This window comes from Takifugu rubripes, chromosome 22, assembly GCF_901000725.2.
Source record: "Takifugu rubripes chromosome 22, fTakRub1.2, whole genome shotgun sequence".
Classification (NCBI taxonomy): domain Eukaryota; kingdom Metazoa; phylum Chordata; class Actinopteri; order Tetraodontiformes; family Tetraodontidae; genus Takifugu; species Takifugu rubripes.
Genome location: NC_042306.1, coordinates 10,406,705 through 10,429,420, shown reverse-complemented (window position 1 = coordinate 10,429,420; position 22,716 = coordinate 10,406,705). Strand labels below are relative to the sequence as shown.

The 22,716-nt window shown below is 43.8% G+C and overlaps 3 protein-coding genes across 6 annotated transcripts; 2 read left to right on the top strand and 1 right to left on the bottom strand.

Moving 5' to 3' along the window:
• The first annotated feature begins 394 nt into the window (after positions 1–394).
• Positions 395–17,320, top strand: LOC105418132 (uncharacterized). Of its 3 annotated transcripts, XM_029830562.1 has the most exons (8): positions 395–440; positions 14,683–14,803; positions 15,322–15,422; positions 16,124–16,152; positions 16,226–16,295; positions 16,360–16,494; positions 16,555–16,652; positions 16,723–17,320. In XM_029830562.1, the coding sequence occupies exons 1-8, from the start codon at positions 410–412 to the stop codon at positions 17,074–17,076; spliced, it is 939 nt and encodes a 312-aa protein (XP_029686422.1). In that variant the 5' UTR covers positions 395–409; the 3' UTR covers positions 17,077–17,320. The 3 variants fall into 3 exon arrangements, with proteins under 3 accessions (XP_029686422.1, XP_011614777.2, XP_029686423.1); XM_011616475.2 differs by lacking the exon at positions 395–440 and having other exon boundaries at positions 14,680–14,807; XM_029830563.1 differs by lacking the exons at positions 395–440; positions 14,683–14,803 and adding an exon at positions 14,933–15,063.
• Positions 17,321–17,384: 64 nt separating this feature from the next.
• Positions 17,385–20,576, bottom strand: sf3a2 (splicing factor 3a, subunit 2). 2 transcript variants are annotated; one of them, XM_011616476.2, is made up of 9 exons: positions 20,444–20,576; positions 19,687–19,804; positions 18,959–19,194; positions 18,831–18,877; positions 18,484–18,593; positions 18,322–18,371; positions 18,090–18,230; positions 17,944–18,012; positions 17,385–17,860 (listed from the first exon to the last, which is right to left on the bottom strand). In XM_011616476.2, the coding sequence occupies exons 3-9, from the start codon at positions 19,154–19,156 to the stop codon at positions 17,606–17,608; spliced, it is 870 nt and encodes a 289-aa protein (XP_011614778.1). In that variant the 5' UTR covers positions 19,157–19,194; positions 19,687–19,804; positions 20,444–20,576; the 3' UTR covers positions 17,385–17,605. The 2 variants fall into 2 exon arrangements, with proteins under 2 accessions (XP_011614778.1, XP_003975700.1); XM_003975651.3 differs by having other exon boundaries at positions 19,687–19,801.
• Positions 20,577–20,587: 11 nt separating this feature from the next.
• On the top strand, positions 20,588–22,558 carry plekhj1 (pleckstrin homology domain containing, family J member 1). Its single transcript, XM_003975652.3, has 6 exons — positions 20,588–20,726; positions 20,830–20,897; positions 20,981–21,047; positions 21,184–21,274; positions 21,397–21,460; positions 21,565–22,558. Exons 1-6 carry the CDS (start codon positions 20,633–20,635, stop codon positions 21,655–21,657), a joined length of 477 nt encoding a protein of 158 aa, XP_003975701.1. The 5' UTR covers positions 20,588–20,632; the 3' UTR covers positions 21,658–22,558.
• Positions 22,559–22,716: the final 158 nt, after the last annotated feature.

The window sequence follows — 22,716 nt, the reverse complement described above, 5'->3', positions numbered from 1 at the left end:
AAAGCTGACCCAATACCGCCACGGTGGCTCCTGTAACCCCTTTCAGCCTAAAAGCGATGGACCCTTGTGTGGTTGACCTTTGTCACAGACCAAACTACTAAGTAACCAAACAGCAGATGTTACCGGGTTGAGGAGTGGTTGCCGAATTGATACTCTTGTGTTTTTATGGTAAGACCTGACTGCTGGAAAGAAATCTCAGTACATTTTTTGATTCCATTCCAGAGATTACACCTCTTTGGAGGTTATTATTCCTCTAATTCTGCATCATTTTGGTGTGCTTGATATTTTGCCACCTTACCGACAGGAGCAGGTGGTGTTTTTCTCTGGTGTTTAGCTTGAACAACACCTCATCCTCAAATACTTCAGCCCTGCACGAATGGAATGCTCTGGATAATGCTGTAGGTGTAGCATGCGGGTCACATTCTGCAGCCAGGTAACAGGTAAGTTTTTCCGAGGTCTTTTCATTTGTGCTGACATTTCCAGCAAAATGGGATGACATTTAGGTTATGAAAGTCTGTGGGAGCTGGATATATCACATCTGAGATTGGAAATAAATGGAACAAAAATGGTTTATAGTTGTATTAATAATACATTTTAGGTCAGATTTTCCATTTGAGCGTCTTAATTTAGTGGATGGATGATTTTCGCTGTTGGACCAGCATCTCAGGGTGGAAACAGGAAGTTCTATTTAAATGCACAGACGTGATTGGAATCTTTCCTGTACGTTTTCCATTATCCGCTTTATCGCAAGACTAAATTAAGACTTGCTTATTGCTGTTGTTTTTGGCGGCTTCTCTCCTTTTGAAAAAAAAGGCAGTCACAAGCCAAGTGGAATTAAACCTCCAACTGTAGTCACATGCAGAAATACCACACGCTTCTCATATGACCCGAGTTATTTTCCATTACGCAAGTCTAGACTGAGGCTACGGCACCCCGAAACTCCCAGAATAAAGCAGTTATATACTAAGAGCATCCATGTGCTATATTTATTGGTCTCTCAAACCGTTGAGGAGAATAAATTACTTTCAAGAACCAAAGCTGTTGAAAGCTGAGAGAAAAAAGATTTAAGACAGTGCAGATGCTCAATTTTTAAGATGACAAAGCCAGAACTACCTCCTCAATTTAGGCTGGTTGTTAAATCAGGCCTTGTCAGCAAGTCTTTAAAGATCATGGGGACAAGTTGAGTATTTTTTAAACAAGTAATATTATTTATTTTTCCCCAGATGGCACATTAGGTAGAATAAGAGAGAAAGGAAATGAAACATCCAATAAAAGCAACTAAACTCACAGGGAAAAAAAGCTACTATGCAGCAGAAGTGTCAGCAAATCCAGTAAAGAGTCTACAATTGACTCTACACAGCAATACTGGTTAATATGGGAGAAACTACTGTGATAAAAAAAATAAAGTTAAATGAAACCCTGAGGCCATCTTTAGTTAATTAGACATTTAATTGGATTCAGTCTTTTGTAGATAAATATAGCGGACAGAGGGACATCTGACAGAGCTACACCGGCTGCCGTGGACCTCTGATCGTGTCTTGAGCAGCTTAGTCGCTGTTGGCCGCCTGAGAAGCCTTGAAATATTGGCTGACGACTGCTCTCGGTGCAGCTCAAAGCAAAACGGCCCTCTCCTGCACACCCTATTCCCCTGCCCCCTCATTTCCTGTTTCTATTTGTCTCTGGGACAATATCACTGACACCTTCATTAGCGCCGACATAAGAAAATGGAGCAATGGCAGTTAGCTGCGATGGCAACTATGTTGGCAATGCAACATCATTTTCTCCCCCCTCTGCATGTGCATGTGCAGTGGTATTACTGAGAGTCTTATCAGTGGAAACAGACCTGGACGTGAGCGGGGTTGTGAGCAGGAGGGTGTGTGTGGATGGGGGGTGGGGGGGTTAGAAAGCGAGAGAAGAATATAAGGATAAGAAAAGGAATAGGAGACTGAATGTAGGCACAGATGGGGAGATGGGTGATGGACGCAGGGAGGATATCAAAAAAACGGATAATGGATAGTGAAAAAGATGAAAGACAAAAACAGTTGGAAGTGAGGGGGGGGGGGGAGCAAACATGACGTGATCCGGATGAAAAGTGGGAGCTGAGGGAGAAGAGAAGGGAAATACACACAGAAGTTTGGTTCGGGAGACGCCTATAAAAATGATGAAGAGGCGGCATAGAAAGAAATGGGCTTTAGAAATTGGGTTTTTCCACGGACTGACCTTTTGTGGCAGTGCCCCCTGGGGTGGGGGGATCGGGGGGGCAGATGTCACCTCTGGCTCAGGCTTTTGCTTGGGTGGGTTAGCATCCCCACTCACTGAGCAGGATGAGTAGAGCGGCCAGGCGAGGGTTCAAACCACCCACCCGTTTAACCACCCTGGTCACCGGTCCATCGCAAGACACACACACACACACCATCTACTCACACACACACACCATCTACTCACACACACACCATCTACTCACACACACACACACCAAGGGGAGGCACAAGCTAATGTTCATGTTTGTGGATGGTGGCAGGAAACTGGAGTACCTGGACAAACCCACTCAGCTTCTGGGAGAACATGCCAACCAAACATAGAAAAGACACAGCTGGAATCAAAAGTAAGATTGGTAATAATACATCACAACAGCATACAGGATGTGTCCGAGCTATATGTACACAACAATACAAATAAGCCGAGGGGCATCGTAAAACCTAAAGTTCGTTATGGACTGACGGTTTCTGATTAACTTTTTTTTGCAGGCCGTCCACGGATCTCTCATGTTCTTCCGTCCTCATCAAGCCTCATTTTACAGTATATCAGGTGAAACTGTAGACTATCCAGAAACTGGACCTGGTGGTTGCAATTCCCCTCCAAATGTTTAATATTCTATTAATTCAAGGGAACCTGAGCTCGATTGAGCCAACGTGCAACTAAACTGAGCCAAACCCCTGTTTGGCTGCCAGAGTGGTGGGTGACGACTGGCAGGAAGGTCAGACTTGTGGAGATGGAGTTACATTCTGTTTTCAGCGATAGCAAAGAAGAGAAAGAGATTAATAAATAACTGTAGGGGAAGGAGTGTGACTGAGCGAGCTATAGGTACTGATCGAAAGAAAGATTGTGTATCCGCGCAAAATTGGAAACACCCCTGCAAGGTAGGGAGGGAAAGTGAGGGAATTAAGAGATATGGAGATATGGCAGGAGAGAGCTCATGGAGATCAATAGAGCATTGACTGGAGAGATAAAGTGGGGCACAGGAGGGGAGAGAGCGGTGACAATACGGCTGAAAGGTAGGGGAGATATGGAAGACAGGGAAAGAGAGGGTGATGAGGAGGAAGAGAGCGTAATGAATGTAAGATTAAGATGATGTGAGAGGAGCTGTTGTTTGTCCTCAGGCTCCTCTCTTTGAGAAAGGACAAGGATGTGGGGGTGGTGAGCAACATTTACTGACACAAACTGTGTGTGTGTGTGTGTGTGTGTGTGTGTGTGTGTGTGTGTGTGTGTGTGTGTGTGTGTGTGTGTGTGTTCATTTTTCACAGTAACCAGCCACCAATAACATTATATAAGCCTGATCAAAACCATGGGAAACCATGGCAACTAATCCAACCGCATCTGACACACTGATGGAGGATGCGGTATGACAGCACAGACACGTGCGCTCAGGATCTTTTAACAGCGTCGGTTTTAATAACCCCCGCCTGTTGCTATGTTATCGGGGGGCGGGGGGAAAGGGGGGGGGGGGGGGGCGCAGTCCCGCAGACAAAGACAATTTGGTTATCAGACCACGGCAGACCGCAAGGCTCTTCGTCAGAAAATGAAAAGTCCAGACAGTGATGAGCAGCGCTGCCGGGCCATAAGGGTATTTCAGACCCCAAACGGAGGCCATGGGGGGGCTAGACTGAAGATCTGCGCATCGGGGTCACCATCACAAATGACTCGCTCACTTCCAAAAAGTCACGGAGGAGGCACGAGCCTGCAGCGACTGTCTGGGTCCCCAGCTCAGAAGAGGATGAAGGGGATAAATGAGGTAGCTTCAGAGAATGCTGTTCCACCAGCCACAAGCTTAAGAGCTCATTTACATCTGTTTCCCCCCTCACACGAAGCTAAACTGGGCCCCACATGGCCTAAATACCACTTAGAGCACCTGTCTCTGCCCTTTGGGCCACACAGATGGGTCCAATGCAAGTGTCAATACAAATCCAAATTACAGTAGTAAGAGTAAATCAGAGGAATAAACATCACCCACCCTTCTACTAGCTGCTAGCAGTGGATGTAGGCGTGAATAGCTGCTCATCTTCATGTGATCTGGCAGATGGCGACATGCACGGGGTGGAACCTGCATCCTGCCCATGAGCTGGGATGTGTTCCAGACCTGAAGAGAAAGGAAAGATTCAGAGACACGTCTGAATTCACAGCAAATGCTGGATTTTGACATGCCTCACCCCAATCAGGGATGCTAACTCATCCCAACTGATGCACATATTTTACTGGGACTCCAGGCAAGGTGGGGCTGAGCATCCATACATTAACAAGATTTATTTGTTCCCAAGTTTGGTACACAATAGGAAAAGGGGGGGGGGGCAGCTTATATACATCAGGAAGAGGGCGGAGCCAATGAGATCCAGGTGAGGTCGATGAGGTAATTAGACAGGTGAGGAAAGATGGAACAAGCACAAGTTTACCTAATCGCAGAAATCCAATTATCATCCAGTTTGTGGAGTTACCAGATTATTCTTATACTTTGATTTAGAAAGAAATTAGATCAATGCACATACACATGTAAAGGCATCTTTCCCTTTCTAACTCACCTGTGCATATCTCCACCCACTTCGCTCTTTTTACTGTTCTGAATAACGAGCCCCAAAAAAGACGCGACTGTAGCCTGGAGATGAATCCTTGTGCATACAGCCTAGAGATGAAATGAAGAAAAGATGAGTCAATTAGATGGAAGCAGAAAGAATAATGACTTTTGACACGTGGAATGAAGTTTGGGATCACACACCGTCGGTGCAGATGCCGAAACACAAAAACTCAATTATTGTAGCCGCGCGTGTTATAAACTGAGCGGTAGACGTGGGAGCGCCTCTGATGATTTCTGAAAATGGTGTGTGACATATGGAAGGCCGGGGGACACAACACTGAATCACAGTGGCGGCTGCTCATATTAGATTCTTTTGGTGTCTTTTTTTTTGTCATGTCAGAAGACAAATTCTCATACCCTCTCTCACCTTCCTCTCATTGTTTATTTTCATTTTCTCACACAAGAGCTGGTCCTGACTGCAGATGTGGAGGGGGAGGACAAGGGGACAAAGGGGAAGGCAAGGTAATTTTCTTTGGGTCTGAAAATGTGGGATCATTATCTGCTTTTTTAGTGGGTGTTGTTCCGAAGCAGCCGGCTGGAGAACTCCGCCTGCTGCACCTAATGGGAACAGAGACTGTGACGCCCTGATTAAAAACCCGATGAGCGCGCTCGCGCACAAACGCACCACCCAGGCCCTAATTTCTACGCCCTGCTGATGAAAATCTATTCCTTTCAATGTGCTCAATAAGACACTTTTACAAGAGGAGTAAACTAAAATTCAATCAACGGTTGGTTAAAATAATGGCTTTCTTGGATCTGGTCTCTGTGGAAAGGTATAAAGTGTAAAATCAGGAATAATAATGGAACCTCTGCACCTAGACCACCACCCAATGTCAGGCAGCTGCATATGGCTGCTGCTGCTGCTTAATATAGAACTGATACGCAGGAATCCCTGAAAACCAGCAGACAACCCCTGGAATGTGGATGTAATTTGGGATTAACCTTCAGGAAAGTAGACTGTTGCACTTTTAGTTAATTAAATCCAATTAATATTGAGCCTCCTTTAATTGGACTACAGTATGTGCCAAAATGCAAATTTTTGCCTACTAGCGAGCATACAATTCAGCCTCTTAATCCTGTACATTAAACAGCACAATTTGCCATTACCCTGCTAATTCATGCTCCATTTAGTCTGAGCTGGCCCGCAGGGAAATTGACATAGAGAGAAGTTTACACATTTTACACAAACTGTCATTTCATCAGCTCTTATCATGGCCACATCTTTAGTCTTGGTGATTAAACACCACTCACTGAGGACAAGTGACACCAAATCCTGACAAATTGGCAAAAGTGGGTAACATTTGAACGATTTGATACTATATGGAAGGAAGTCTAAAAAAAGAGTGAAGCGTTGAGGATAAGGTCATTCCCTGCTCTCCAGCCTGCGTTGCAGCTCCTGCTCACCTTGTGCTCTGAACAGGGGTACTTATGTATGCATTAAAACGGGAAGGCGAGGAGAGGGAGAATTTTAATTAATTACCATGTCTATATCTGCCTCCATCCACCTGCTCTATAGTCCTGGCAGACAGAACTCAGTTTGGAGTGGAGCCTGAGATACCATGATGGGCGGGCAGCAATTACTCCTTCAATCCCACCATGACCATCAGCTCCTCTTAATTGACTGCACAGTGGATGGCGTTTGGAGGGACGAGCACGCTTTAGGTCTAGTGATGTTTATGGCTCAGCAGGCTGAAGCTGTTCTGAAATCAGCTTTAAATTGTCCACATAGACAATTTCAGACACTCTTTCGACCAAAGCGACAGTGACATTTTCTGTCTGAGACTTCAAAACCATCAGCCAGATGCCCCCAGTAATCTATAAAGTTATGATAGTGGCCGACTTGCATTTGATGACAATGCTCCATGCTTTAAAAACGTGACCCACATGCATGAAAACAGTCTGCGGAGTCTTGGAGGAGACTGGTGAATGAGCGTGTGATGCCTGAGGTTGGACGGATTTGCTTTTTGTTTTGATTCTAGCTAACATGGCAGCTACATATCAGAAAATAACAACTTTGGTCACTGAAAATCAACAACGGTTTATGTTGTGTAACAAAAAGAGTCAGCTTTGGGGTGAATTTACTGTTAATTATTGTTGTTTCTCTTGTTCCTCTCTGCTCTTTTAGGAGTGGTTCGTGCATCTCCCGTGCCTCACCTCTGCATTGGTCCTACCTTCTTCTGATAAGTACACAATACATAATCAAGCTAGCATCGCTTGGGTTCACGTATGCCAACACTGACTGTGTATTTAAACACATCCATGGAGATGAATATGGTGATGGCCCCTGGTAATAGCTGTAGTGTCTGTAAAATCATAAATCCCAACAAGATTTATGAGCCCTGACTTTAATACAACTTCTGCTGAACTTGTTTTTTCTGCCACCTACATTGAGAGAAAGTGCAACAGCCTCTCAGTTTCCCATGCTGCTGTGCATTGACCTTAAAAAAATAAGCTAAACTGTTTAAATAGGGGGAAAGTGAAAAGCCTGTCTGGTTTTCCCTCTCCTGCAGTCCAGCCCATGTATGCATGAAGGGAGAACTGCATTAATCATCTCTGATATAGTCACGAAACCACCTGACAGTTTCATTTAACCAAGTAAAACTCACACACCCTTGAGGTTCCCTGGGAAAAGAAGGGCAGTTTCACGTTAAGCACTGGGGGGCATTTCGCAAGGTGGAGAGAAGGAAAACCTTTGAAGCAAGAAGACGGCACCGAGGGAGGAAATGATCTCGCAAAAAAGGCCAGCGAAAGGTGAGGAGCAAAGCATCGGAGGGAAAGATTAACGGCACTGGAAGTGGGAGGTCCAAATGAGAATATGTACCGCGTGAAATAGAGGTGCACTGACAAGTGAGTGGGCAGAAGTGAAGGGAAAATAGAGGCTTTGGCAGAAATATTGTATGAAATTGGTTACAGAATCAGAGCGCTTTGGGAGACACGGCGGTAGAGGGGCCGAAATATAAAAGGATTGTGCAAAGAGGATGAGGGAGAAGGAAGGTGCTGAGGCTTTTGGAGGGACCTCTGTTCACCTCAGATTGAAAAATATATCCTGCACGCCATAGGCAGAAAACAAAACACCCACGTGTGAAGTCTCCAGCTCTCAAACACCAACATGCAGAGGACCTGACTCCCTGGACCACCACGTTATCCGCCCGACTCTTCCAACAGACTGTAATCTTACCTGAAACACATAAAGGGATTATTCTGGTGCATTATTGCACCTGAACCATTTGCTTCAGATGCAGCTCTGAGCTCAGAGCTCAGCGCACGCGCTCGCCGCTAGTGTCATTGAGGTGTCACCTTTCATAATGATTTTATATAAAGATTTTGGAGCAGACAACTAATCCTGGTTGGCTGGTGCCCTTGGTCAACTAAAAACCCAGTAATCTCACAGACAGTGTGTCCCTCTGTAACCAGAGACAGGTAGCAACAGCTGGTGCGCTGTGCATTTGACTGCATGGACGCATCGATGTGATGTAATACAGCGTTACTGTTTCTATGGACTTTAAATAGCCGGCTGCAGCCTTGGCTCCTATAAGAAAATGTATAGGGAGATGATTTAAAAGCATTAAGGGCCATAAAAACACTTTAGTGATTAGATCGAGTGAGTAACCAAATTCAAAATGAAGATAGACAAGAATTAATTTAATATTTTTAATAGTGAATCAGATTTTGTTGTTGTCCTGGTATCAATCTCAGATGCTCTGTTTGTGTGTGTCTTGGTTTGTTTTATTCAAATGGGTCCAAACTGTTTTGTTTATTTATTTTGTAATGACTTTATCATTAAAATTCACAATAAAGGCTCAAATTTAAAGGTGAGGTCAAGGTTAAAGGTCTTAAACAATAAATGGCACAAATAAATGGAAGGCAATGCAAAGGTCCTCTCAAGATAGCTCTGCAAATGTGTGTGTGTTTCTGAGTGCATGTGTGTGTCCCCTCATGGAAGCAATGATGTGTGTGGTGATATTTGTCCCACTCTTCATCTGTCCAGGACATAATAAGCCAATCACCAGGGCTGATGGGGAAGGATGAGTGATGAGAGCTCCATCTCCCAGTGGAGATGAGACTGGGAGGGATAGATGACGCCTGTCTGCTGATGCTCGCCGGGCTGCTCTGGCCCTGGCCGGTCCCCCCCAACACCTGAGACCGAGGCGGAGGTGTCACGCAGCAGCAGGAGCAGCAGCAGCTGCTGCTGCCCTCGTTGTTTCAGGTCTCCAAGCCGCAGTTTGTTTTATGATGAATCAAATCTGCCGAAAGCCTGATAGCTTTGGCCGAGCTTAGGCCGCTCTCAGCGCAGGCACCAATTACTGTGTGATATATTGAGTTTTTAGCAAGAGCTTGATCAAGCCTTCTGGCATTTCAGACAGGGGAGGCGAGGGGGGCATTGATAAATGAGACGCTGCTTTAGGCTGTGCATGGAAACTGACTTTTCCTTCCATCTACGGGGAGTCTACAAGACTCCTGCTTTGCGGCCTCGGCGATTGCACGTGTTATTGCTTTTCCTGTGTACCTGAGTCAGTGCATACGGGTAGAAAATACACCAGAGAGAAAGCACCACGCGAGCGTGAGAGCATATATGGATAGAAGTTCAATCATGACGCCTCCGTTTTCCAGGCAACGTGAGTGTACTGACATAAGGAAACTGGTTAATAACCAAGCAAAAGCTGCGTGGTGATCAAATCCAAATGTCAAGCCTTAATGTTTATGAAATATAATGAGCTATTTAGATCAGACGTCCAGAATGGGCGACCAAAACTGTCCTGATGATGCTGTTTTAAAGCGAAAGTGGAAGCAACAAACTGAAAAGGGAAGAGAGTTGGTCACCCTCCTCTGTGAACTTGTCCCTCGTCGAGTCGCTGTCCAACGGCTGATCTCACGTTCGCTAGTCAGACACTGTTTGGAGGAGGAAGATGGATGGAAAGCCCCGCGCTCATGTGCCTGTTATCTTTTCCAAGCTTTGATCTCTCCTGCTATTATCATCTTTTGCCTGCGGTCAGGTGCTCCGCTGTCACGGCTCCCCAGGAAACACGCGGGCAGACAGACGCGGGGGTTCCTGCTCAGCGCCGACGCGCCCTCCGCCGCCCTTCTGTTTAGGTTACGCAAGCAGGAGATGACAAAAGATGGAGGGAGGGAAGGAGGAGCAGATGACAATCAGCTGAGAGGCGAGAAAGGAGGGGAAGTGGGAAAAGCGTCAGGAGAGGAGAGGAACGGAGGAAGATGGAGAACGACGGCGAGAGCTGTCATCAAAGTCTGACTCATTGCTTCTGCTCTGGATATAGAACCGGGCTGAGAGGCAGGAAGCTAATGTATGACAGCCGCAGAACAATTACAGCCCTTCAAACCAGGATTAGCCTCGTAATGTGGAAGAGAATGGGCTGATTTTACCCTCAACAACATCTCAGCATTATTTCCCTTCTCACAGATTCCACATAAGAACATCTGGCTTTTTAAACTTCATGGGTTCGGGCGTCGTGTCTGTATTTCTCTGCACAACCACGACGTCGCATTTGATCGTTCGTTTAACAGGTCACCGTAGAGCCTCACCTTCCTTCACGCGGAAGACACTGACAGCACCAGCATCTGTATGATTTATATTCCGCCATATTCTCTCTGCCATCCTGTCTGTAGTTATCTGCAGTTAAGGGCCTCTGCTTGGCATGTTCTCCCTCTCTAAGTGCCTGCAGAAAGGACTGGCTGTGAAAGCTGCAGTCAAATAGCTGTAATTATCTGCAGTCAGTTGACAACCGGGGGCCGACTGAAAGGCTGCTAACACACAAACACGGCACACCAAAGAGAAGCAGGGATGGGGGGGGAGGGGGGATTTGAGAGTTGCAGCCGGTAAACGTACTGGTTTTTGAATGAAGAGATGTCTTTTGGCTTGGTTGTTTCAGATTTCGTGATTTCCTGTGTCACCAACCAGCCCTCGGGAGAGAATTTCTGTTCCCAAATATCAGTGTTTCGTTTGAATTGCGTCATGCAGGGCCAAGTCCCAAAATTCAGCTTGTATTGAAGCTAATGGTTTTTGTGACTTTAAAGAGAAAATCTCTTGATGGCAAACCCATGTTGAGGCCCCCTTTGTCCCCATCATCCTGTCTCTCCCCTGTTGGGTACAAATGGGAGCCACAGATGAAATTGATTAGTGGTTTCACAAATTGGTTATGAGTTTAAGGCTCTGGAATGAGTTATTGATTATGGGGCTGTGCACAGCTAACACCACCAGCACGTCCTGCCTTTAAAGCTGCAGCAGGGACCCGAGGGACCCCAACTCATTTATTCAGATACGCTATTCATATTTTACCTGTAATTACTTTGAGCATCCTATTTAAAATGTTTTTCCCACATGAAATAAACTAAAAAATCTTTGCACCATAATATATAAAGTATTCATGTATTTCTGTTACAGCACAGAGAGTCTAATAATTAAGTCTAATAATATGTACAACTTTATGATGAATCTGTACTCTGTAGAGTGTAATAAATTTGGCTGTTAACAGCCTTCGTTTGTAATTAAAGCTCTCAGCCTGTAGTATTTGTACTTTATATTATTTATATGTGATATTTCTACTGAAAGCAAAGATCTATCTCTGTGTTCCAGCTCCAGTGTTTATGTCACATAAGTTTATTTCGCATTTATTCATCTTAGCAGCCACGGGAGCAGTTCCCTAATTTCACGCATTAACGTAGCAGCGTGAAAACTGCGAGGGGGGGTTGTGAGGCATCGGCTCCGGACCCCTCTGACACACACACCCCCCTCCCTCCCCCACAAATGACTGAATTGCCCCAGATGAGTAGATGGTAAATAATCCAATAATCCAGGAGAATGTGGGGGCAAATAACTCCACCAATAAAGAATCCTGTGGACACAAATGGGGAAGGGGGGGTGGAGGGTTGTGTTTGAGCATCTCTTCGATGTTTGGCTGTAAAAGCCTGAAAAACAGCCTGTCAATCAGCCATCCTATAGCTCATGAATAAATCTGAACTGAAATGTTAATAACAGGCAAAGGTAATGTAAATCCATAAACTCAAAACAGGAGGATATATATCAATATTAATATAGCCAAGACCTCAACACCCATCCGTCCAGAGTGTGAGTTTGTCCCTTCCAGGATAATGTAGAAGTTAGACATTTCAGCACCTTCAGATAATTTATTAGACATTAAATCAGAGATTTTGACCTTTCAAAATTAGGAAGGGACAAATCCGAGCAGCACAAATGTCACAGCAGACATATCCATGTCTCAGGTTTGAGGTAGAGGTGGTATAATGTCTATATAGGTTAATTTTATGCTGTGCATATAAATTATAAAGCCTCTAGGGGGTTAAACTGTAGGATCAGCAACAGTTAGGAGGGAGTGGGGATGAATATTCAAGCACGCAGAATGTATTCAAGGTAAATACAGCGAGTTTTGTTATGAGAGAAGGTTGTTAAACCAGGACTCAGCCAAACATCCTCAGAATTTAAGAACTCAGGATAGAAAAATAAGTCAACTCTTTTATACTTGAACTTATGGTCTGTCTGGAAAACTGTCACCGTTTTGGCATTCAATCAATAAAGGCTTATTCAAAGCTGCAACATTTCAACGCTTGACCTTCATCAAGCATTATTTCAGTGCTTTATAGACCCCCCAAGAATAAATAACTTTCTAAAGCCGTGAGAGAGGGTTCGTGTCAAGCTGTGAGGAACGGCGAGCCGTTAAAATCGTTCCCGCTCTCTTTCCCCAAAAGCTTTGATGGCGCTACCTGGAAAGTGACAGATGAGCAGCAGGCGTTTTTCAAGGGAGAAACTCTTCCTCACGTCTCCACGCAAATGATCAAATGTGTCGGACCGGCAGGAGATTATGAAAGATTAAAAACATGTCAGAACACCGCTCTTAACTCTGACGCTGGGGAGGAGGGATTTGACAGTGTTTTAAGCAAAGAGGCCTAAAGTTAATGGTCTCAGCCCTGCCTCTCTCTATATTAGCCTGCTAAACACACACACACACACACACACACGCACACACACACACACACACACACACACACACACACAGCTATTCAATGTAAGCTAAACTGTCATTAATAGCTAGTCCCAGTGACATTAACTCCATATTTGATGTCATTTCATGCCCCACCACCGTACAGCTGCTCCCAAAGGGAACAGGCCAGTACGACCCCTCTGAGCACAGTCCCCATTATGTAAGGACAAACTGGGATGCAATGCTTCATCTAGCTCAGACCTCTCTCTGGGCCTGAATCTGGAACTTTAGGATGTCCGCCGGCATCGTTTGCTCACTTTTTAGGACGTGGTCAGTCCAAAGGAGGCGCTTGTGTTGCCCTTGAAAGTTCTGGCTCAGTCTTTGCAGGGTTTCACTTTTTTTTTACCCCGTGCATGCTGGGAATGAAATCAGCCTGGACTATTGACTAATGTTTAGTGAGAGATGCCGGCGAAATGCTGGAAGTCTTCATTCGGAAGAGCGAATTTCTCCAAATCAAATGCCCTGTTTAATCAGAGCTGTTGACACAGATAATGCAGTAACTGGTGCTGGGGCTATATATTTGGGACTAATGAGCACTGACAAATCAGCGGGGTGAGACTGCAGATTTGGTCAATTAAATCTGCAGACAGCTCATTACGGGCGAGAACACTATCACCACTTCAGCGCTCAACAGTTCTCCCGATCGGCCTCCATGCATGTCGCGCACTGACAGCAACCTAAAGATGTGGAGGGATTATCCTGGAGTTTGTTGTCGATGATATAACCTTGGGTTTGCTGATAGGAATTCCAGCAGTGGTTGTAAAAGCAGTTTTTGGGCAGTTGATCATTAGGGGGAATTTAATAAACCCCGAGGCCTGAGCCTTTCACATCAAACAGACTGGTGATTCTTTTTAGATTATAGAGTCCCAGAATCACAGAACAGAGGCAAAAGCAAAATTTCAAGAATAATTAAAGGGAACTGCAAGACCAAGTGAACGCAACAATCTGGTGCAGGGGAATAAAAGCAGACCGCAGCTGTCCTCATTTACATAGATGAGGATCCTGGGACCCCTCAGGTCAGGTGGTGCTCCTTTGGTAATGGCCTGCCGAGGAAACTTGAAGGTCGTTGATGTGCTCCAGTAATTAGGCCAGTGTTTGGTCACCATTTCAGGACAATGTCAACAAAGAGTCTGTGAGGGTGAATAAGAGGTTCCCCCATTCAAGAGCATAAATTAATTAAAGAGGAAAATGCAGTTCACGATGATATAAAAGAGGGAAAGCCTTTGGGAAATGATATAACAGGACTGCAAATGAGAAATAAACCGTGGTGTAAATGGTACAGTCCTTAGAATGATCTGAAGCAGACACTGGACAGATCCATGAGCGAGAATTCTTGTGTTTCCATGGGGGAAAATAACCTTTCTGAAATGGCACACCCAGTTCCAACAGCCCCAAATTTTTATTTTTATTTTTTTTGGGGGGGGGGTTAATATTGCAAAATGATTTAGATTTACTTTAAATATGACCCACAATCTTTAATTATCTTCAGGTTTGTTTCCACCCCTCATTAGTAGAGAACAGCGACTAATTGCAATCTTACGGTGCAACGGCGCCCCCTGTTGGTAACGAAAATCAGAAACTGAATCACATGATGAAATTCCAAATGTAAATCAATTTTTACTGATTGATTCATTTTAATTGTGGACAAGAAAAAATTTACTTGTATTGACAGAATGCCATTTCAGTTTTTTTTCAGTTTCCAAAGTAAGGGCGACATTTTGAAGGCTCTTCTGGGATTTGCTCTCATGTCAACCCTTCCTCAGCCAGCCCCTCTGACTGACACTGTTGGGGGTTTTTTTGTTTTTTTTTTCCATCCAGCAGCACCTGTGCTTGGCTGTCAGACACCTCAGAGCGTGACTCTGCTGCCATTAGTGCAGAGAAACAACAGTCACTGGGACAAAGGTTCCCACAACGCGGCCCTGGGGGACCTCCACATGTGCAGGCAGGTAGGTCAGGCCTTTATTTCCCTCAGGGACAAAGTTCGAGCTTCATCGCTGGGCAGAATACATCAGATTATGATGGTTACTTGAGGGGGTCCCAGGCTTTTTCTTTTTCGTGTATTTATATGAGGCGTCTATCCATCTGTAACTCAGCGGCATTGCTACATCTATTTATAGTGAGCAAAGGACATTAGCTCAGTGTCCGCCTGGAAATGTCATGTAAGACATAAGGGTCTTGCAACATTCATCTGTAAATGTGAAGGTCAGGAAACATCTTCTTTCACATTTATAAAATGGAGAGGCTGACCTTTTACTTGTGATATATAGCCAAAGATTTTTGATTAAATTGATAAAAAAAAAAACAGATTATTGCTGAATGAAGTAAAATTTTAAGACATCGACGCCTTTTTTCATTTCACCGTTAATAAAAAGATTTAAAACAACCTCTAATTGAAGTCTGACCAGTATAATTTAATTAAGGTTTAAAATTTCAGCCTCTCATTCTCTCATTCCCCCTCAGAGCTATAATGGAAGAAAGCTATGAGACATTTGAAGAGGAGTTAGGGCCGCAGAGAGTAGATCCTCCTCCACAGAAGCCTGCTGGACAAATCCGCAGACCAGGTGGCAAAACACACACACACACACACACACACAAACACACACACACACGCACACACTGAAAATCTCACTTTCATAGAGCAAAGGCAGATCACCAGAGTCGTCACTATTCATCATCTGGGAGTAGGAACGCTTCCAGAAAAGTATTTAATTCCAAAATAAAACAGGCTACTAGATACATTTCTTCTCCCACGTGGCGTTGATAGGGTTTGGAGAGCTCTGTGTCACCACAAATGTTTAGCGTATTTGAAAAGAAACAATGTCTGGTACACAGTCCATTCAGCAGGTTGCATTTGCATTCTGACTGTGTTGATTCTAACCGGGGGGGGGGGGGGGGGGTCATATTTCAGCGACTCTGCTGCTCTCCAGTATTTATAGAGTTACACAATGCAGGCAACAACAGATGAAGGCTCTGCACTCACACATGCATGCATGTGTGTGTGTGTGTGTGTGTGTGCGTGTGATGAAAATGCATGAAATCACTCCAAAACAAACTGAATTATGAAACCCAGGAAATAAACAGTTTAGTGTCAGCAGGTGCTAATGCAGGTTTAACTCAGCAGGGAGGGTTTTTTTTTGTTCCTATAAAGAATTATTCATACAGATATTGTTATTTAAAAGCCCATTTAAACCACTGTACTTAAAATTTAATCATATGTTGTTGTCATGGGTACAATCTTTTCAACACCGGCTGTCTCTTTCAGAGATGTACGCTAAAAGGAAACTCACAGAGGTCAGTTTAAAAATGAAATTTCCCCCTGAACCCCCTCACATTATGTCTAAACCTCAAAATCGTTCCCTGACAGGAATGGGCTCCGCAGCGTCCAAGAGCGGAGGCCAGAACTTTGCCCAAGGAGCCGAGCTTCTCCAGAACCAGTGAGTCGGTCACATCCTTCCCCATCGCCGGCTGTCCTTACTGACGTTTCCCTCTTTGCTGCAGCATCCTTGCACAGAACTTTGTCCATCCAAAACCTGAGCCAGATGGAGAAACCGTGGGAAAACGTCACCCTGAACCGCTGCCTGTTTGTGGCCATCACCATCCTGGTGCTGACCTCAGGCTTCCAGAGGCTTCACGGTAACCACCACAGTATTTCAATGCATCCTGGAACGACGCTGATGTTTAGTGTTTCGACAGAGGCAGTGCGGGGTCAGAGGGCGATGGAGGAAGAGGAGGATGCGGGACTGAGAGTCAGACGATCGGGAGCATTACAACAAAGAGGACAGGACCTAGAGGTAAAGACACTTTCTCTGATGCTCCACCTTCGATGCAGTTTGCTGTGTTTGAGCTTCAGATCTCTTCCAGCCCGAGACATCCCTGTGGGAGGTCATGTTCTGGTGGCTGCCAGACCTCGACGATGAAGACGATGAGGAAGAGGACGATGACCTCCAAAGGGTGAAAACAAGGACAGGGGGGACAGCGCGTCCACTGAGGGGTCTGAGAAACAAGCCGCTGACAGACAAGAAACTCATGAAGAGAAGAGGAGAAAATTTAAAGGTCAGGAGAGCCAAGAAAAAGGGTCAAGACAAACTCAAAGAAAAAAGGGAACGAGAGGAAATAGATGATGCAGATGGTGCCGAAGAGGAAAACGAGGAGTCCGGACTGAAGGATGAACAACTGAGGGAACGCAAAGTAAAGAAAAAGACTCCAAAGTCATGAAACTAGTTGTAAAACAGAAGACTTCATTAGCAAATGTTGCTGGGTTGCTATTATGGTCACACACAACCATTTCATTCAACATTTCTGCCAATTCAGGTCTCTGCTGTCACAAAATGCATGCGTTTGCATTTCATTGAGTTGTTCGGGTTTTCACCTGAATGAAAGACAAAAAAAAACCTGTTCCAACATTGTGAATATGAATCTTAACTGAAGATAAATAAACTTAACATAGGTTAGAGTTTAACGTGGATTTGATCCATTTGGCAGCACGTTTGATTTCAATTTTATGAGTGTAAAAAGACGGACTCTAATTTTTCCAAGAGTTTAATTACAAAATCGGCATCTTAAAAGCAATTTCCAGGCTTCAGTTCGTAACCAGAATCTTTATACAGAATACAATGTGACCAGCTGGGGTGTCCTGCTCATCCATAAACTAAACAAATGTATAAAAAGCTCTCAGAAATGATGCTTTTCTGCACACAAGAAAAGAAATCCGTCGAGATCAACTGGTCAGAGATCTATTAGAGGATCATAGACCATCAGGAGGAGGTGGCCTCATGGGCATGGGTGGCATATGAGGCGGCATATGGGGGGCACCCGGGGCACCAGGGGGGAGAGGATGGATGGACATTCCTCCTGGCGGTGGAGGAGGCATGGAGTCGCTTCCTGGGTGTCCATCAACAGCACTCATCAGGGGAGGGGGTCGCTTCATACCTGCAGGTGGTGGAGGACCTCCGATCGGAGGAAGAGACTTCTCCATCTTGAAGTGGAATTGTAGGAAGAACTGTGGCGATGAGACAACAAAGGTTAAATCACATATTTCTTAACTTATAAAACCATGTGGTGTGGGCGCTGTCCAGGAAGAACCTGTTTAGTTTCTCTGTTCCAGTGGGTCCAGAAGCGAGTTTCTGCTTTATCAATTTCTCGGCTGGGAACCTGGAAAAACCACAACTGCTGTGAGAAAAGAAAGAAAAAAAAACATAATAAAGAATAGAAGAGTAGCTTTTGCTGACCTTAAAGGCAATAGTTTCATATGGTTCAGCAGCAAAAAGCAGGTACTGCCATCGACGGTCAGGGGGCTCAATGCGCTGTTCATAGGCAGACATGAAACGGTGCCTGGGTCCAATTCCTTCAGCGACTTCTGGATAATCGATCTGATCAACACAGAAATCGGATTATTCTTCTTTTGGACATTACATTTTTGTCGACAATGAGAATTGAATTGAGAAAAACGGGATATCACACCTGGAAAAGTAAAGACTGTTGTCCCGTTTCTGGATCCCTCTGTTTCGTCACTGAAATAAGAAACAGAGAAATTACATCTCAAAATGGATCACACATGAAGTGAAACCAACAATGTCAGTGACAGCATCACTACAGTGATTTACGACCATGCAACCAGTTTACCTTTGTATCCTGGTCGACCAATTTTTACAAACTTCTTGACCTCAACTTTAACTTTTGCTGGGGCTGGCTGAGCAGGAGCTTCTTTGGCCTCCTTGGCTGCTCTGCGAGCTCTGGGGGAAACAAAACACCAAGTATTCACCTCACTGGGGAGTTTTAGAACAGGTTTTTTTTTTTTTCTTTTTTTTTTTTTACAATACTAGTGATCATTCAGTGGTTTTAACAAATAGGTAAAAGGGAAAGATATATACGTGCATGTAAGATTAGTCCAATATGCAGATATATATCTGCATGTAAGATTAGTCCAATAATAACTCATTACTCAAGACAATATACCATTATAAACTCACAAGTTGGTCTGATGTTTCTTTCCTTGTGTGTGTGCCAAGTAGCTGCCCTGTAAATGAAAGATGATTTATTTTAATCTCCGCATTATATCCAAGATGAACAGATGCCAAAAAATCCTAGATTTCCTTACTTCGTTGTTATGAAGTGTTAAGCAAAGTTTGCACTCATATGACCCTAAATGATTCTTCATAAAGTAGGGGTCTTTGTTGATGTCAATGGTTTCCAAGGCGAGCTGTCGCAAACGCTCCCGTCGGTCACGGTTGCTCTCCGATGTAGAAGCAACACCACCGCTCCCAGTCTTTCCTCCAGCTCGATGCTGGAAATCCATTTTTGCTGTATGATGGTCTCACTTAGATACCAGTATGCCTGGAAAACAATAGACAGGGATTCCATGTAGATTGTTAACTGATGTCCGCAGAAAAAAAATGCTGCCATAAAAGATGTTAACAATAAAAAGTGCTGGAGTGCTTACACTAATTACGGACTATTGCATGCCACGATTCAAATGTACTATTTTTCGTTTAGCAATTCATCGAGCTGTTTCTGACGATTTTGTTTCATTAACAGCATAAAAATAAAAAGGGGAGCAGCGAAATGTTGTCATTTATAGAAGAAATATTCAAAGTCAAGCGAAATGTATTAGCACAACGCAACCCCAGCTATTGAAATGCATGATGCAAATTTCAATGCTAAGCTAACAGCCATTGATTAGATTTTAACACACCGGAACTTTGAATCAATAAACAAAGACGTATCATTCGAGTGCATGTAAATAATACTAATTAAATACAAAACCAAAAAGTAATAAAGTATGAATACGGTATTTATAGAAACCTTTTGTTCAAACCAGTCACCTACCTCACAACGTTACGTTTGTGCCACTCACTATTTGCAGTGCGCATGCTCAGACTAGAGCCTATTTCCTGTTTCCTGTCAGAGAATCCGCACAGCGCATCCGGTACATTACTGCCACCTACTGGACATAACAAAATTGGCTCGTCGATTAAAATTATAAACAGAATTATAAGTATACCTTAATCCATGTTTCCATGTATACAAATCTCTTAGAAAGTACATGTATTTATTTAGATATGATGGAATTGATAAATCAAATACATTAACAAATATGATTTTGTGCATTTTAAGATTCCAATTTTAGGATTGCAAAGGCTACATTTTGATACATTAATAACATAACACAGTGGACTGGAACTATAAACGTGCTAAGCTTTTGCAATAAATGGCACTTGCAACTGAAGAGATATAGTGAATAATACTTTACTTACCCCAGATAATCAATCCGTGAGTAGTTAAGGTTGTAAACTACACTCAAAATTGCAAACAACGAGATTTCCTTTAGTACATTCCCTAAACTTACACGTATATAAATCTTTTTCTTCTATCTTTTTGTAATCGCTCAGTGATTGACCCTCACCGACTACCGTACCAGAGGAGTGTCCGCTTCTGAAGTACTGTTACCCATCGACGTGGTTCACTTTACTACTGCCCGTTTAAACTGTCCTTGTCGTTACTAACCCTGATTTTAAGGCGTTTTCTGTCAAGGTCAAGGGAATAGAAGACTTTTGTCAGGTCGCCGATCATAAGCGTGTCTTACCGCTGCAATAGCTCAAGGGTGAAATGATCCAACACTCCGGCGGAATTAAAGTCTCGATATCGCCAGAGCTGCCTTGACTTCTTCGTAGTGCCGTGGCTTCTCGTTATTACACGTCTCGTTAGTGAAACATGAGCCGATCGAAGTGAAAGTGTCCGTGTGCCTTGTTGTTTTTGTGCGTCGGTGGTCGTGATGCGTTTCAACGAGAAGGAGCTGGTGTCCCTGAGCCGCCAACCGTCCGAGAAGGCAGCCGAGCTGGGGATGCGAGGACCCAAGAAAGGGGACGGTAAGGTAGCTCTTTCACACTGAGCCGACCCTTTATTTTCATCAGTCGTCTTGAGGTGAAAGTGCGGTTCCTCACCTTAGTTCCCTTTTTAAATGTCGTGTAGTGGTGAAGAAGAGGTTGGTGAAACTGGTCGTCAACTTCCTGTTCTATTTCCGGACTGATGAGGAGGAGGTCAGCTGGGTCGATGGTTGAACTGTCTAAAATATGTTGTTTTCTGTCATTTATCTATGGTATATTTTTGGTGCTTTTGACAGCCCATTGGAGCCTTGCTGTTGGAGCAGTGTAGGGTGGAGAAAGAAGACGGTCAGTCCTTCTCTGTAGGTGAGCTGCAGCATCCTGGGTTCCCTTTGTTGGTTTTTTGTGTCCTTCGCTACAAAAGGCAACGGTTCATCGCCAGGCTGTCAATATTTTGGTAATTGCACTGTGTTTACAAGAAATTCTGTGTTTCTGCTTGAAGCATTTCTGGACGAAGCAGAGAGGAAATATCTGTTTGAATGTGACTCCGAGGAGCAGTGTGTGGAGTGGGTGGATGCCATTATCAAGGCCAGGTAGCGCATTTTCTCTTCCTTTTTATAAAAAGAAAGTATATTCAGGTGTGCATGGTGCACGTTTTCAGTCTCAGGGACACCTTTTTGATGCAACATGTTATACCTTTATATTCTCATCACAGTTACGAGTTCATGAGGAAAAACCTGATTTTCTATCGGACCGAAATCCACAGGCTCACCGGGAAGGTGAGGCTGATTCTGGTAGAGTTAGTGCGATTAAAACAGTTGGTGGGTAGATAAAGAGGGCAGATTGGGATCATTTTTTGAGTTCTGCTCATTTTTCTCCACAGGATCCATTGGAACAGTACGGAATATCAGATGAAACACGCTTCCAGGTCAGCAACGGCCTGCAGGTTACACCCAGAGATACCTCATCCCTGTAAATCAGCATCCTCTGTTCACACTTCGGTTCTGGCTCAGTCTGCAATTTATTTCCTGTTGGACAGAAAACTACCATTACCACAAACACACATTTCTTTGTCCTTGTTCAGATCCATTCTTCAGGCTGAAAATGAGGCCCTGCTATCTATGTCACTCTCAGCTAGGAAACACTGTATTTAGGCTTTTGACTTCTTTTTTCTTCTCAAAAAACAGTTACCGGTATATACCACATATGTGTACTGTGTAAGACATACTGTATTTGAAGACATCTTTTTATTTTTTTCTGTTGTGCAGTCAAACCGAGACTTTAGTTTAGAGATTTGAAGAACAGCCATAGCCAGAATCAATTTCCAGTGTCAGTACATTTGCTTGATATCATTGCAAATGTACCAGATGTGATTTAGACATTACACAAGCTCAGTTTATACTGGTATCCAGGTTGACCTTTTCCAAGTTTTACGCCAATTTGAGCCGCATGTTTTCTAAATGTGAAATGAAATAGCTCGTGTTTTATATTATGTATCCCACTAAGACTATTTAGCTGTTAATGATACCTTTGCACATCACTGTTGTAATATAGTACTTGAAACTGCTGTACATTTTCTGTGGCACTTTGAATTTCTTTAAAAAAAAGATGGGATCCATTATTCTTTCATTTTAATTTTTGTGCAAAATTCCTCAAAAACAGTTACAAACTAATTGTTGCTAATTGTATGGCTAGCTCTGGATGTGACAGTGCTCAAGCTTCCAGATCATTTTGATTGTAGCAGTTCTGAAGCTGCCATTTTATTGAACAGTTGAATGGTTTGATTACAAAATGTACACCCATCGTGTTGCTCTTTTTAAAATTGTCATTTATTGATTATGTAAACAGAGTCTTAACAAATAAATCCCTTTCATGTATCTGCCCTTTTCTAATTTATAAAATTAAAGTTTGCTTTCATATTATTGTGTATTGTTAAAAGAGTAATATATTTAGCAATACTAATGGCTCACATGACCCTCCTTTCTTAAGCAGGATATTATGGTGGTGAAATGTTTCCTTGGCAACGGGAAGTGTC

Coding starts and splice junctions, on each gene's coding strand:
- LOC105418132 (XM_029830562.1), top strand. CDS start 410: ATGCGGGTCACATTCTGCAGCCAGGTAACAG. Junction 16,495..16,554: donor AGGCTTCCAGAGGCTTCACG/GTAACCACCACA, acceptor GTGTTTCGACAG/AGGCAGTGCGGGGTCAGAGG. Junction 16,653..16,722: donor AAAGAGGACAGGACCTAGAG/GTAAAGACACTT, acceptor GATCTCTTCCAG/CCCGAGACATCCCTGTGGGA.
- sf3a2 (XM_011616476.2), bottom strand. CDS start 19,156: ATGGATTTCCAGCATCGAGCTGGAGGAAAGACTGGGAGCGGTGGTGTT. Junction 18,594..18,830: donor AAGAAACATCAGACCAACTT/GTGAGTTTATAA, acceptor TGTTTCCCCCAG/AGCTCGCAGAGCAGCCAAGG. Junction 17,861..17,943: donor GGAACAGAGAAACTAAACAG/GTTCTTCCTGGA, acceptor TCATCGCCACAG/TTCTTCCTACAATTCCACTT.
- plekhj1 (XM_003975652.3), top strand. CDS start 20,633: ATGCGTTTCAACGAGAAGGAGCTGGTGTCCCTGAGCCGCCAACCGTCC. Junction 20,727..20,829: donor AGGACCCAAGAAAGGGGACG/GTAAGGTAGCTC, acceptor AATGTCGTGTAG/TGGTGAAGAAGAGGTTGGTG. Junction 20,898..20,980: donor TCCGGACTGATGAGGAGGAG/GTCAGCTGGGTC, acceptor TGCTTTTGACAG/CCCATTGGAGCCTTGCTGTT.